Here is a 16,130-nt window from a genome sequence, read left to right on the forward strand (position 1 = left end):
TTTTTTTTTTTTTTTTTTTTTTTTTTTTTTTTTTTTTTTGCTTTTTTTAATGCTGAGGAAGGTAACAGTAATAAAACCTTTTTTGCTTGGGGGCAGTTGTGGTGATTTGTAAGAGGAGCTGGACAGCCATCTGTCAGGTATGACAGTGCTGTCATTGAGAGGCAGATGGATGACATGACATTTCAAGATCTTTTCCAGGTTTTTGGTTTTTTTATTATGAATTTGTGACTTTCTATTGTTAGCTCATTAATAGTGTATGTGAATGTGTAATGTTTAATATTGTGTAATATTTAATGTATTTGGAATCTATTTTGTTGATGGCTCCAGATAAAAATAATCACTAGAATTGGAATGCCGAAATTAGTGTTGAAAAGGCAGTAAATGTTTAAGTCTAAGTATTCATTTACTTAGAACAGAACTTATTCATTTAAATGCTTACGGAGAATTGCTTTAGCAGCTGTTATGAACTTCATCTTTGGGTGTGCATTTTACAATTTTGGATAGAAGTTCTGAGAGAAAACAAGTACTTAAAGTGGATGGCAGAGAAAAATCTAAGAAACTTCTAAGCAGCAAATAAAAGAAAATAAAGAAGAGTAAGACTGTTCGGGGTAAGTGTGTCTTCTGGTTGTGTTACATGGCTTATGTCCTTTGATGTGAATGGACATCCCACCCCAGGGGCTGCTTTAAAGGCCAGTGTGCGTGCCTAAGAAGTTTTCAATGCCTTGCACTGTCCACACATCAATCCCATTAAGAAATATTTTACAGCTATAATAATTCTAGTGTGCATAAACATATTTCAAAGGCATACATGAAATAGCTGAATAAGTTATAAAGAAAAGCTGAATAACTTGTCTGAACCACAGACTTCTACAAAATTCCAGTCAACCACTTACCACATGATCAGACATTTAGCTTTGATGAATTTCAGACGACAATCTGCAGAAGGCAGATGTTATTCAGTGATGTCTGAGGTAAACAAAGGTATTTTTTTTAGGTTGCTTTAACTCAATCATGAGCCCTGCAGAAGGAATCTTCTAATTGCTGTAGAATTTTGGAGAAACTTGACTGCAGCAACTTGGCTATATAATGCAGGAGATACCTTAGTTGTAAGATATGGTTGGCCCAGCTTCCCTTAATTCTGTAATTTTTCAAAACCTCCGATTGCCATTTATTACTGTTTTCCAATAACTCAAACTTTGAGAGAAAGTATGCTAGATAAAGTCTTTGAGAGCCACCTAGAATTTTTCTTGATGTGACTGACAAGGAATAACTGTTCTTTTGATGAAGTTTCCTCTCCCCAAGTATTTGGTCCCAGTGATGGTTTTAGGGGGCTTGATTCTTCCTGATGTAGGTGGTTGAGGAATCGACGAGGAGAGGGGTACTGCTGGACCTTATTCTCACTAATAGAGAAGGGCTTGTCAGGGAAGTAAAGGTCGGGGGCAGCTTGGGTTGTAGTGACCACGAGATGGTGGAGTTCAAGATCCTGAGTGGAAGAAGTAAAGCAAAAAGTAGGATTGCTATCCTGGACTTTAGGAGAGCCAACTTCGATCTCTTTCGGGGCCTACTTGGAGCTGTCTCATGGGCTAGGGTGTTGGAAGGCAAGGGGGCCTGTGAGAGCTGGTCAGCATTTAAGCAGCTCTTCTTCCAAGCTCAGGATCGGTGCGTCCCTGTGAGGAAGAAATCGGGAAATGGTGGCAGGAGACCTGTGTGGATGAGCAAGGAGCTCGTGCACAAACTCAAAGGAAAGAAGGCCCATGAAATGTGGAAAAAGGGTCTGACTACTTGGGAAGAATACAGGAATGTTGTCAGGGTCTGCAGGGATGCGACAAGGAAGGCTAAAGCCCGCCTGGAATTAAATCTGGCAAAGGGGATAAAAGATAATAAAAAAAGGTTTTTTTCAAGTACATGAACAGTAAAAGGAAGACTAGGGAGAATGTGGCTCCCCTGCTAAGTGACGGGGGTGTTCTGGTAATGGGGGATGCTGAGAAGGCGGAGATACTGAATGCCTTCTTTGCTTCTGTCTTCAGTGAAAAAGCTCCCCCTCGAGTATCTGAGACCCTGGAGGTTAGTGAGAGGATCTGGGGAATGGAAGACCCCCCTTCTGTCAGGGAAGAGGTGGTCCGGGAACGTCTAGGCAACATGAATGTTCAGAAATCCATGGAACCCGATGGGATTCATCCACGGGTGCTGAAGGAACTGGCAGAGGTGATTGCTGAACCGCTTTCTGTCATCTTTGAGAAGTCTTGGAAGACGGGGAAGGTGCCTGAAGACTGGAAGATAGCCAACGTCACCCCGGTCTTCAAAAAAGGCAAGAAGGAAGACCCAGGCAATTATAGGCCAGTCAGCCTCACCTCTGTCCCTGGAAAGGTGATGGAACAGCTTGTACTGGATGTCATCTCCAGACAACTGGAAGAAGAGGAGGTTATCAGGAGTAGTCAGCACGGGTTCACAAGGGGGAGGTCGTGCTTGACCAACCTGGTAGCCTTCTATGATGTTGTCTCTGGCTGGGTGGATAGGGGGAGAGCAGTGGATGTAGTCTACCTTGATTTCAGCAAGGCATTTGATACTGTCCCCCACGACATCCTTATAACAAAGCTGAGGAAGCGTGGGATAGATGAGTGGACAGTGAGGTGGGTTGAGAACTGGCTGACTGGCAGAGCACAGAGGGTCGTTGTTGGTGGTGCAGAGTCCGGTTGGAGGCCTGTAACTAGCGGTGTTCCTCAGGGGTCTGTGCTGGGTCCGGTCTTGTTCAACATCTTCATCAATGACCTTGATGAGGGGATAATGGCCACCCTCAGCAAGTTTGCTGATGATACAGAGGTGGGAGGATTGGCTGACACGCCTGAAGGCTGTGTTGCCATTCAGCAAGACCTGGATAGGCTGGAGAGCTGGGCAGAAAAAAACCGGATGAGGTTTAACAAAAGCAAGTGTAGAGTCTTGCATCAGGGGAGGAATAATTCCATGCACCAGTACAGGTTGGGGGATGACCTGCTGGAGGGGAGCTCTGCGGAAAGGGACCTGGGTGTCCTGGTGGACGACAGGTTGGCCATGAGCCAGCAGTGTGCCCTTGTGGCCAAAAAGGCCAATGGCATTCTGGGGTGCATTAAAAAGAGCGTGGCCAGCAGGTCAAGGGAGGTGATCCTCCCCCTCTACTCTGCCCTGGTAAGACCTCATCTGGAGTACTGCGTCCAGTTCTGGGCTCCCCAGTACAAAAAAGACAGGGATCTCTTGGAAAGAGTCCAGCGGAGGGCTACAAAGATGGTGAAGGGCCTGGAGCATCTCCCCTATGAGGAAAGGCAGAGTGAACTGGGTCTGTTCAGCCTTGAGAAAAGAAGACTGAGAGGGGACCTGATCCAGGTCTATAAATATCTAAGGTGTGGGGGGCAGAATGGCGAGGCCGGACTCTTTTCAGTGGTGAGTGGAGACAGGACAAGGGGAAACGTCTGGAAACTGCAGCATAGGAAGTTCCGCACAAATGTGCGCAAGAACTTCTTTACAGTGAGGGTGACGGAGCACTGGAACAGGCTGCCCAGGGAGGTGGTGGAGTCTCCTTCTCTGGAGATGTTCAAGACCTGCCTGGATGCCTACCTGTGAGACCTACTGTAGGGAACCTGCTTTGGCAGGGGGGTTGGACTCGATGATCTCTGGAGGTCCCTTCCAACCCCTACAATTCTGTGATTCTGTGATTCTGTGATTTACGTATGACTAGAGTTTCATATGGTTAAGACATGAAATTTGGTATCAACACCTGATCTTGTATTTTTTTCATTGAAATGGTTTTGCTGAAGTTCTGAATATTCAGAAATGTCGGGTATTAACCAAACCTGAACTCTGTTTTGTTTTATTCACAAAATTTACCTGTCTTAAAGATCAAGATTTCTATCTGCAGCTCTTCAGTCACTAACCGTTGCTCTTAAAAATGTGCAGCAGGTTGTGACACAGAACTACCCAAAATTCAAATTTTATTATGCAGAAGTAATTTAATAAGAAAGTAATTGTTATCAAGTTAGTTCAATTTTCACGTGGGAAAGAATGAGATCTTTTCCAAGGAAACAAAACACTTAAAATCCTTTCAATGAGTATAAAAATAATTAGCAATGGATTTTCTCATGCTATCATATTCTTTTACAGACTGCACATTTAAAAAAAAGACTTTGCATAGAAGAGATATTAATAAAGATGAAATATGAACAGCACAGGAAAAGTTTTGTATATGGCAAAACTTCTAAGATGTTTGCTCTTCTATGTTTGCAGAAAATACCTTAACGTTCTTTTAATTTTCTGTACCACAAGTATCCTTTTTGAAAAAGCATAAATATTTCCTGGTCTTTTACTAACTGCATTACATTTGGATACTTTTCTCACTCTAATGGTACTAATTTGTTCCCTCATTTTTTTTTCTGCAGGTGATCTTTACTACTGCCAAATAGCAATCAGATGGAGAAACATTTAATGTTTTTGGTTTTGTCTGTCTTGGCAATAGGACTGTAAGCTGGTCTCCTTAAGGCAGAATATCCCAAGTTACATCACCTCGTTCAATTGGCATCCTTAAAATTCTTGTTTTGATACCTTAGCATTTTAATTGTTTAAGACTTTTTTATTTTTCACCTGAATGAAGATAGTAGAATGTGGCTTACAGGATTTGATTGCTTTGTGATGCTGTGATACTGTTGCATAAATAAAGTCCATTCTGCAGAACAGCAGAATATCGAATATGTATAATATTCGTGATCGTGATTCGTGATAAGTGATCCATTTAAAGTCTAACTCACGCTTTTAGTTTCACATTTTCTGTGCCTTGGTCCTGGGTGTCCTTTCAGACACAGGATTTCCTGAACTCTGTCACTGTGGTCGATCCACACCTGTCTACATTATATATCTTTCTCTGCAAGAGGCTGAGCTGGTCTCTCCACAGTGGTTCCCTCACCTCAGTCTTTCCAAGATCTTCAGAGGTCTCCCCAATCTAGTCATGCCCCTGGGTTCAAGGGAAGAAAGTATTTGTTGCTGGACACACCTTATCTTAGTTTTAGTCAATTGTTTTTTTCCTAGTGTCCTACAGAAACAAGAAGGATTGTAATCTGTGTTTGGTGGACAGGACTAATGAATTTCCCATGTAAATTGCTAACATGAGAAAAATTACAGAAAAGAGAATGATAAATGTGGGCTCTTTTGTCTCTAGATTTCTAAATAGATGACTGGATACTCAGATGCCATAAGTACTGGGTTTGTTTCAGTGAGCTGCAGGTTATTACAAAATATTCCTACATTTTGCAATTCAAGTTATAAAAATTCTGTGGCAAATTTAATATAATAAGCTAATGTAATCTATGGTTCTTAATAGCTTCTCCAGGTGAATATTTATACTATTTTCTTCTATATTTAGAAGTGAATTCCAAATTTAAATCTATTATCAATGCATGAAGTTTCTTTGCTGTGCAAATCAGAGAGTATGCATGAGTGCATGTGTGTGTGCTTATCTATATATGACTATACAAAGATACATAAATAGGTGAGTAACAAGAAACTAAAATAAAAGACGGAAGTTAAATATTTTTATTGCTCCACTGCCCCTCCCGCCCCCCCCCGAAAAATGAATGATAACGTGGATTTCTTCAAGCGAGACCTTGTGGCAAACTTTACAAGATTAAGTAACTAGTTAAACCTGCTCCTCTTATATGATAATTTGTTATTGTTTTTAGTATAACAGCACATTTCTTCCATAGTACCTTCTAGAGCATTTTGATCAAGAAATAAAAGCAAATATGGAAAATATTCTGCAACCTGTTATGTTGCTAGGGTTGTGTACACTGAGTGGAAACTTTTCCTCCACACACACAAATGATACCTTATTTTTTCTGCCTACTGTTAGCAAGGAGATTGTGTTGTGTATGTTCATTTGTTTTAATCAGCTTTTTTCATTCACTGAAATTGCACTCATATTAATGAACAAATATCTTATCTTTAAAGATTGAGTTGACAGTTTACCCTGTAAACTTTTGCACTTTTTCCTTGAAATATTTGTAGGAGTTAATTAATCTTAATTCATAGTTTGTGAAAAAAGGACAAACTGAAGAAATTAATTTATAATTCTATGGAAATTGAAGTCTTAAGAAAATCTTCACTTTTTAAACTTTTATACAGATAATAAAAACTTTTCTATTATTTTATTAATGTTTGTTTGTTATTTTCTTCATGTAAAATATCTATTTTTTCTCCAAGTTAGGAAAAAAAAAAAAAAAAAAAAAAAAAAAAAAGAAATAATCCCACCCATTCACTAGCCCTCATTTTGTTGTACTAGGGCAACACGCTTTAGTTTTTTCTATCATTCAGTTATAAATTTTATGCTGATTAGCCTCTACCATGAGATATTTTCCAGTAAACTTAACAGAAATAAATGTCTAAGTTGTGTTGGGGAGCTATGTTGAAGGCTCCTGTTAACAGAAGCACAAGTTCCCTGTAGATGAAGATTTTGCTGTGCATTCCATACAACATGAGTAAACTGGCAACCACATCACCAGAATGGTGAACATAACTTCACAGTATAAAGAAGGCATGTCTGTTTTACTGGCAGGTTCTTCCTCTGCTCTGCTTTCTGAAATCATGCAGGTCAGATGAAATAACTGACCTTATTTTACAGACTTTGAACAAAAATTTAAAATCAGTTAGAGAATGGGTGTCCAAACTTTTGCCTTGCCTGGGCCCCATTTAGGATAAATTGTCTTGGACCACATATGGAAAATGTTATTTATGTATATTAGCAATATTACAACTTCTTATGTTTTAATAATTTAAAAAAAAGAAAGAGCAGCAAAAACATAACTCTAGTGGGATATTTGGCCTTGTTTCACAAAAACAAGGCCTGGTTTGATGGAAGTGGTTGCAGTTCTCAATGACCTCTCATAATGTTAGAGATTTTTTGATGAAATTTTACTCTCCTTGTGTTTCATCCTCAACAATAATTGTACATACGGCCAAGAAGGGGTGATGTGAATAAGGCATGGCCGTGAAGTGAGAGATATCCTTCTCTAGTAAGAGAGAAGTGTAGTGAAAAGACAATTGAATATTTGATTGACTGTCTAACTCTATACATTCCATTTGAAAACGTGCAGGTAATGTATGTATGCCAACTGAAAATGGAGTCACAAATATACAAAAAAAAATGATCAGTGTTAATAGCATCACAATGTTTGGCTGTTGCTGAGCTATGGCTTTGTGCCTGGGGCAAGGCTGCTTGGTGGAAAGAGCTGATGCCATGATGACATGGAGCAGGGGGCAGCTGCAGGGTGGACTGGACTGGATACTGTGCGGCTTGTAGGCAGTGGGCTGAATGAGTTAGAATAATGGTGCGTAGTTTCAATAAATTTGAATTGCTTAGGACACTTACTTTCCTTTTGAATATGAAACTTAATCCAAGTCACTGATTGCTACATTGTTTTGAGGTAATATTATCATAGGATCATTCTAACCTCAGTTTAGATTCATCAGGAGGTCCTGCAAATTCATAAGCTTTTTCAAAAAGCCAGTCCAAAATATCATGCTCTAATATGAAATATAAAATGAAATACAGCTGCCTTCATTAGGGAATTTTGCTACAAATACTGTACGAAACTCTACTGTGGATTTGATATATTTGTGTATCTGCTGTTGTAAGATTTTATTTTTAAATAAGATCAGCTCTGTCTTCACATATATACCGTATAGGCTATATCTTATATGAACATCTTATTCCTACAGTTCCTCTAATTTGAATGGAGGTCATTTAATTCATGTTTAACAAAATCTCTGAAGCAGTCTATAATAAAACTAACAGAATCCTAACTGAATGGAGAAATATGGTTGGCTGAAAAACAGTTGGGTGACTATCAGAACTGGCTAATCTGGGCATTTACATTCCCTATTGCTTAGCCACAGTGAAGCAATTATAACACTTTTTTTGTTGTTGTTTCCCATTTCTTGAGGAGAAAAAAAAAAAAATTGTAAAAATATTATTTCAAGTAAGTTGGTGGAATTTAACATCCTTCAACTTTCTTTCCAAACAGAGCATCTGCTATGCTGTGTTTATCGTACTCTTAATGTATCTCATCTGTATCAAACATTTCCAACCAAGACAGAAAACAGCAAGAGCTGAAACATTGTTATGCTAATGATCTTCACAAGGAATACTTGCAGCTATCCTCAGCTATAGAATGGCTTCTTTTAACTTCCTTCTCCTCAAATTTCAATCGTACACTAACTTTTAACATTTGAATTTGTACAATCAAATTAATTAACTTGGGTGGATTTTTGGAGTAGTGTTTAGAATCAATAGGTCTTTAAAGAGTAGGTGCACTACAGAAATAGCAACAATGGATTTGTATTAAGTGTGTACATCTGTCAAATTTATTTGCTGAATATATATTAAAAATAGTATAAATTGTTTTCCCAGCAGTAAATAAATAAATGTCAACTGAAAAGAATAAACATTCATTACTTAAAGCTATTTCTTAATTTGATGTGAAAATACATTAAAACTATTATAAATTTTAATATTAACTTTTATAAAAAACTATTTCAAATTTAGTGATTTTATGTTCTGTTCCTTAGGAAATAACAGGAGATCGGGATCGGTCACAGCTAGATTCAATGGTGCTGTTAATTATGAAACTGGACCAGCTGGATCAGGATATTGAAAATGCTCTCAGTGCAGGTTCTTCCCCATCCAGCACTCCAACATACAAACGGAGGCATATACCTGTAAGTGGATATCTTCATTATTTTTCTAAGTAAAATCTTTTCTAACTTAATCTTTAAAAAGATAATAATAATAAAATTTTATACTTCTCACATTTATCAGCTTGTTGGTTTCTTAACTAAAAAAAAAAAAAAAAAAAAAAAAAAGCTGTGTTTGTAAATAATTTGTCTTGTTTTGTTGTTTTTTTGTGTGTTTCGAAGGAAGTAGAAGTGGCATCTGGAATTTTCTTTCAGCATGTTTTCATTAAAGGACATTGTGAAAGTTTCCCAGATGAAAAATAAGGACCACACACTCAGAAAATGCCTAGCTCTCTTTTTTTATAACTTATTATAAATGCAACAGAGAGGCAGGATCACCCCTAGTCTCAGAGCACATGTTTATGTGTCACTTGACATTAAATAGTTTGATTTGAAAGTAATTATGAGCTACAGGTCTATCTTTTCTGTTCACTGGATGGTCCTGGAAATTTTTGGCAGAAATGTATGTATGTATGAAATCCTCCATCACTTAAAATAAGATTCTGGTGAAAATCATACAAGTTATCTTAATTTTTAAAATTATTTTCTTTGTTTAAATGATGTTTTTAAATAAATACAATTCCTTGCTAAGAGTAGACAGAAGAGACTATGTAGGACACAAATGTGATGGATGTGTTCTTTTTTCCTGAAAAATGTTTACACGTAGCTGTAAAGAACCTGAAATGACTGACCCAAGGTGTTCTCATGCAGGCTTCCTGTTAATTTTATTCACATGTGTAGCAGCTGTTTTTCAATTTAAGAAACCTGAGAAATACTACCCCAAAATATCTAGGCTTATATTCAGATTGTTTGTTTTTACTGGTGATATTTTCTTCTAAAATATGAGAGGTTTTTCCCATTAAAGTCAGATTTCATTATTGCAGTATAGTCTAGTGAGTGCTCTATTGATGAGGAAAGCAGTATTTAGGTTTCAGTGGTTTTGGAAGATAGAAATAATCATTTTTATAGAATATTACATAAATATACCTCTGATAGTTAGAATTTTCCCTTTGGATTTCAATGTATTCACATCATCTCCTTGTGCACTGATGGAAGAGGAAAGCTCAAATATGACTCATCTTGCTAATGAATGTCAGCATTTTAGGTAACTTCATACAACAAAATAGGTAAGTAAGTAAGCTTGTAAGGCAATCAGAGGTGGTGCCTGTTTCCAAGCTGCAAAGAAGCCCACCAGAAAAAGGTACAGAGACATCTGTCTAATCGGCAGCTTCTTTTTGACAGGCGCTTAACTGGAATTAATGAATCAAAGGACCACCACTTATTTCCAGTTCAGGAGCTCCTGAGATATTTCTGCTCCTTACTTCAGCTACTCTAGGAACATGATATTAGGAAACTGAGGTTTTGTCCGCATAGTGTTGGCTGGGGTTAATAGCTCAGGCTCTTTTGCAAGCACTGTATTCACAGGCTGCATTTCAGCTAATAATCTGGCCAGTATAGGGCAGTTCCTTGACATGGCCTGCTCAGTGCTGGTTAAATTTTGCAATGTATCTGCAAGCAATACAAGCGCCGGTCTTTATTCTGTACACTAAATCAAACATTCTCTTCTTTTTACTTCCTCAAAAATAAAATATTATTTCTTCTTTTTATTCTCAAAAAAAAAAAAAAAAGTAACCAGTGTCATTAAAAGTTATTTCTAGTTAAAATGCTCTTACAAGTAGCTTATAAGTGCTTACTGAGCCCAAAAAACTAGGGAGCTGTACCTCTGAATAGTATGAACTGTGGTACAATGATGTCATTTCAGCTGTGTAATAGCTTACAGATGTTTACTGAGCTTGCAGTGTAGTGGGAGACAAGGTGGGAGCACACAGGAAACACTGAACATTAGAGAAAAATGTCAGTTCAGGGCTGCAGAAGTCTGATTTTTCTTACCCTGCATTCTACTTTTTAGGGGAGTTTTAGCTTTGATGTTAGTGGTGATTTATAATTTCATAACAGCAGTTAATGCGAACTACCACGTTGAATAGGAGAGCAAGAGAATGTCTAGGTTATAGAAAAGTATAGGTCGAATTACAGTTATACTGGGAATTAAGCATATAATTTTGAGTGATTCTATGTAAATATACACATTATTTAAAAGACAAACTTTTATTTCATATTCACATTACTAAAGAGAGTTGTAACTTTTACCAGGATGGTGAATCTGGTTCTGAAATTGGAGCAGATGTAGGACATTCTCAAACAAGCTTGTCTCCTAACATCCATACTCCTGATCAAACATCCTTCTGTTCAGCAGCCACTTCTGGAGCTAAACCAAAGGCTGGGGTGAGTACAAAGATTGTTTTTGACATTACACACAGTCTTAATCTGGAAATGAAATAGAGTAATTTTATACTATTTCCTACATTGGTCATACAGAGTTGTGCATGTGACTCTGAAGAGAAAGGACTACTAATGCCAGCTGTTTCAAGATGCTTTCTGAGTGGCAGAGAATCCTTAAGCAAATTGAAAGTTTGACGTGTAAGAACATGCTATTATTGGGTGTTGATTGTGATAAGCTGAATATTTCTTTGAGAAACTAGCTTAATAGAGCTATTCTATTTTACTTTGGAAGATAATGTTTCCTGTAGTGGAGTCACTTGGAATAGTTCCTAAATCTCTTGAAGTATGGAGATTGGGGGGAGGGGGGGGAGGGAGGGAAAGATAGCTGAATCACTTAGCTTCATTTATGATGCCCAAAATCTGTCCTCATAGTCCTCTTGAAAGGCTAAATTGTTGTGTACTACAAGAAGAGGTATTGCCCAGTTGAGGGGAAAATGTCATTCCAAGGACTAATTTGGTGAGCAGTTGCATACGCTTGGGATTGGAGGGAAGCCTCTGAGCAGGGAGAAGCTTTCCTGCAGGTGTCAGTGCGCACGAGCTGGAATTATAATTCCTGAGGTACAAATCTGGGAGTTTAGATGGCAAAGAACTTTTGTCAAGCAGTTTCAAAAATGCTAGAGCACTCTTCCGTAAGGACTTGTGCCAGCCTTGAGCAACATATTCAAATTGAGGTATACACAGTATACAGTACACAGGCAGGTATCCAGGCACTATTTCCACCTTCTAAAATAAATTCTTGTAAGCAGCTAGTGGGGTTGCTTGCATACGCTCTTCCTCTGTATATTTAATGTGCTTTTCTGTATTTTATCACTCACATAAGGGAGGATTTGCTGATTTCTCAGGCACTCTGCTGTATAGTTTACTCAGATTGTAGGTAATCAAGTTCTCAGCCTTCTGTATCCGTTCATACCTCTCAGAAGAATGGTTCTATCTTTTGCCATTGTCCATCTACTGAAGAATCCTTCTTCATAGCACTCACTTGTGCAGAAAAACTTGAATATTGCAGAAACTCCTGGCATACTTCTGCTCCCAATTGTGCTTACTCCTTCCACTATCTTACAAAGCAGAGAGAACTTCAGCTGAAAAGTCTCCCTTACAGAGAGAACACCACATTTGAGGATGCTCTATCATCAGTACTACCACTGCTGGTAACTGGACCAGCAGAAACTCTAGGATAAAAAATTTAAATATGAAGTGTGATTTGCATAAATATATATGTTTATAGAAAGTAAAATAAAGGCAAACTGTCACTTACTGCATTGCAATAATAGCAAGTTAATGAATGCCTTTGACTGAGGCACTAACAAAAGTTCTAATAAACATTTACATTTAGGATTGTTCACTTGTACAAAAATAAATTCACTTGTAATTCATCATCAGCGCATAACTATAGCAAATACAGTGCTCTGCACTCCGTCACTGCACACAATGCAGCACAAATTCTCAAATAAGTACATATGTCATGCTGGAAGGTAATATCCCATTTTCCAGATCCTGAGAAGAGAGAAGACACACTCTGAGGTATTAAACATCACTTTTTAAATTTGGGTGTCTCTGTGGATATTTGGGAAACTCTTATCTCCTGGCTTTGCAGAGGTGTGGATTATTTTCCTTGAAGTTGGACAGTATGTGTTAATTCTCTTTAAATAACTATTTATTTTTTCGATTTTTTTTTCCACTGTGCTGAATATATTTTGCTGAACGTATACAGGACTATTATTTCATGATATATATTTTAAAGTATGTGATTGTAAATAAATGTTTATTTTTTACTTTGTAGAGTAACTCTAAACATTGTGTGGGTTGTAGAGCTACAATTCAGAGTCCTGTTTTGTTAACATTTATAAGTGAATCTAAACTTTCTCCAAGCAACTTCCTTTCCTAAAGTTTTGCTTGCTGCAGTTTATCATATTATATAGTGGAATTTGGGGATTTTTTGAAAAAGCCTTAATATTTCCTGATCTTTTTTTTTGGAATTTATTTACCAAATGTATTCAGAAAAAGACCATATTCTCATTTTTACCACAACAAAATTGAGTGTAAAAATTCATATAGTTTTTACTTGAGTGTAGCTGTCATGAAAACTCTAAAACTGTAGCTCTCCTGTAAAGACTGGGTTCAGCTATGTTCTATTCCTTTTAGATTTCTTGTCTCTGTACTCTACAAATCCACAAACTGAGTGCTAGTATGTGTTGTAGATCAAAGTGTGCAAAATATTAGCTGCCTCCCTACCTGCGAGCTATGTTTGAAAGCATATGTTTTTTTTAATGCACTAGGTGAAAACAATTCTCAGTCCTTAACCTTGGGCATTACTATTGCTGTTGCTCATCTGGTCTGTGCAGCTAGACAGCTTGCTGTTTGGTACTAGACTGCCATCTCATGCTGGTAGAAAAGGGGCTCTCTTACTCTTCTGGTCTTGTTTAGCATTGGACTCTACTCAGGATGGTATTTTAAAAAGGGTAAATAGCATCACTGGGGAACACTGCCTAGAAAAGATGTCAGGGTTGCCTCTGATACCTGTTGATTTCCAGGTAGAGATCACCCATGAAAATCCTCAGATGTGGTGTTCTCTCTGCAAGGGAGACTCTTGTCATAATTTTGCTTTTTTATTGGAGTAGCTGGTGTAGTAATAGGTTTATTCTACACAGGAAACTCAGCAATCTATTTTATAATCCTGAGGGACTGTTTTGCTGATTTTCACTTCCTTTTTGCTGTGTGCAACTGCAGATCTTCAAGGATCCCAGATGCTCAGTCTCCAATGACAACTTATTTTGTGTGTATTAATATGTAAACAAGAGTACAACTGCAATTAGTTATATTATGTAATAATGTGCAGTATTTTTGAACAAACTGTATCAAATTCATGATGCATCAGAAACAATGCACAATTAAAGCAAGGCATCTTGTACCGACTGAGGGTGGTGAGGATGGGCGTTATAAGACAGGTAGGGATTCAAGTTTAGTTCCTGAAGAACTCAGAAGATATTAACCTCACTTTAAGGACTTTAATATATAGGAAAATTGTTTAAAGACTATATAAATTCAAGATTAAAATTCATATCAGTGTGCCCTTGTGGCCAAGAGGGCCAATAGCATCCTGGGATGCATTAAAAAGAACGGGGCCAGCAGGTCAAGGGAGGTGATCCTCCCCCTCTACTCTGCCCTGGTGAGGCCTCATCTGGAGTACTGTGTGCAGTTCTGGGCTCCCCAGTACAAAAAAGACAGGGATCTCTTGGAAAGAGTCCAGCGGAGGGCTACAAAGATGGTGAAGGGCCTGGAGCATCTCTCCTATAAGGAAAGGCTGAGTGAACTGGGTCTGTTCAGCCTTGAGAAAAGGAGACTGAGAGGGGACCTGATCCAGGTCTATAAATATCTAAGGTGTGGGGGGCAGAATGGCGAGGCTGGATTCTTTTCAGTGGTGAATGGAGACAGGACAAGGGGAAACGGCCGGAAACTGCAGCATAGGACGTTCTGCACAAATGTGCACAAGAACTTCTTTACAGTGAGGTGACGGAGCACTGGAACAGGCTGCCCAGGGAGGTGGTGGAGTCTCCTTCTCTGGAGGTGTTCAAGACCTGCCTGGATGCCTATCTGTGCAACCTGGTGTAGGGAACCTGCTTTGGCAGGGGGGTTGGACTCGATGATCTCTGGAGGTCCCTTCCAACCCCTACAATTCTGTGATTCTGTGATATGTATTTAAAAATAAAAGAAATCTGATAATGCCCTGCTGTTCTGGACTTTGATGTGATAATCTTGGTGGAAATTGACTCACTGATTAAGGGAAAACCAGGACAATTTAAATTCTTATTGTCACTTCAAATTTTTATTATATGAAATATTCAGCAACTTTTCCAGTACTTAAAATTCAGTATGAATTAAAAATTTCTTTGCAAATTAATTAGTAAATTAGTAAATATTATTTTTAAAGAAACATGTCTGTGTACGTATATACATGCACAAGTTATTTGGCACTTCATAAAAATGCACTGACAACTAGTCAAATCCATGCTTGTCACTGGATTATGTGTGTACATAACACAAACATATAAGCATACATATGTGAGCACACACAGTGTTCCTTACTCCTTATACAGAGGCGTGACAAGGAAGAACAGGATTATCTACAAAGCATTTTAGAAATGTTATTTATATGGAAAGGATTCTGCAGGATGCAGCATGAACACCATTGCTATATATATGAGAAGTATGTTTGAATGTCATTCACCCTAATTTTAAGAATCTGGAACTATTATATTTTTATTATACAGGTTTGATACAATTGACCACTCTCTATTGACAATGTAAAAGCTGTGCCTGGGTGCATGAGTGGGCAGCCTTGTGAAACATGGATCCATGTGATGGAGTATAGGTTCATAGCCACATAATTTAGGACATTAAGAAACATTAGTGCCGTCCTTATGTTACTTATATTTACACAATAAAGAATGTTAATGTTTCTGTAATTAGCACATCACTATGTTCTGGGTTATTTTATCAGACTCCAAAATAAACAATGAGTTTTGAATATTAACTTTAGATTCAGCAAGTATGTGTCACATGGCAGTTGTAAATCACCTTTTAAAAAAAAAAAAAGGATATCAACATGCTTTTGCCCCAGCGGTCATGAGAAACACTGAAAAACAGTGAGTGTCTGGTCTGGATTTGGAGAGCAGGGAATGCAAATATGTTATTGCCTTCTGTAACTAATGCACACATCTGGATACTTAATAACACTGTTCAGCAATTAAGATTAGAAATAATTGAATTTTAAATCCATCTTGATTATTATGAAAAAAATACGTAGCTAGGAAACTTAAATATTTTAATAACAAGAGATTAATTACAACAGCCTTTTCCAGCATGCGTTTAAAAGTTAACTAGTGAGGGAAAGCTTGAGTCAATCATAGTTGTCTCGCTTTGTTTCCTAAGTATAAAACAAAGGTCAATAGCTACAAAAGCCTAGAAGTTGTAGTCAATTTTTTGCCCTTGAACATCTGCTCTTCAAAGTCTATTTGTTTTTCTCTTTGTGTGTGGGGGGGGGG

General features: G+C 37.9%; 1 protein-coding gene across 2 annotated transcripts in view; it reads left to right on the plus strand.

Annotated features, from left to right (window-relative positions):
- DLC1 (DLC1 Rho GTPase activating protein) overlaps nt 1-16,130 on the plus strand; it is a 216,991-nt gene that overhangs the window by 43,374 nt on the left and 157,487 nt on the right. For both annotated transcript variants that reach the window (XM_042872136.1, XM_042872137.1), the window contains 2 exons: nt 8,584-8,733; nt 10,900-11,031. In XM_042872136.1, the coding sequence (XP_042728070.1) occupies nt 8,584-8,733; nt 10,900-11,031 (282 nt within the window). The remainder of the gene's footprint in view (nt 1-8,583; nt 8,734-10,899; nt 11,032-16,130) is intronic.

Source organism: Lagopus leucura, unplaced genomic scaffold, assembly GCF_019238085.1.
Source record: "Lagopus leucura isolate 7727_CA_CO unplaced genomic scaffold, USGS_WTPT01 Super-Scaffold_100004, whole genome shotgun sequence".
Classification (NCBI taxonomy): domain Eukaryota; kingdom Metazoa; phylum Chordata; class Aves; order Galliformes; family Phasianidae; genus Lagopus; species Lagopus leucura.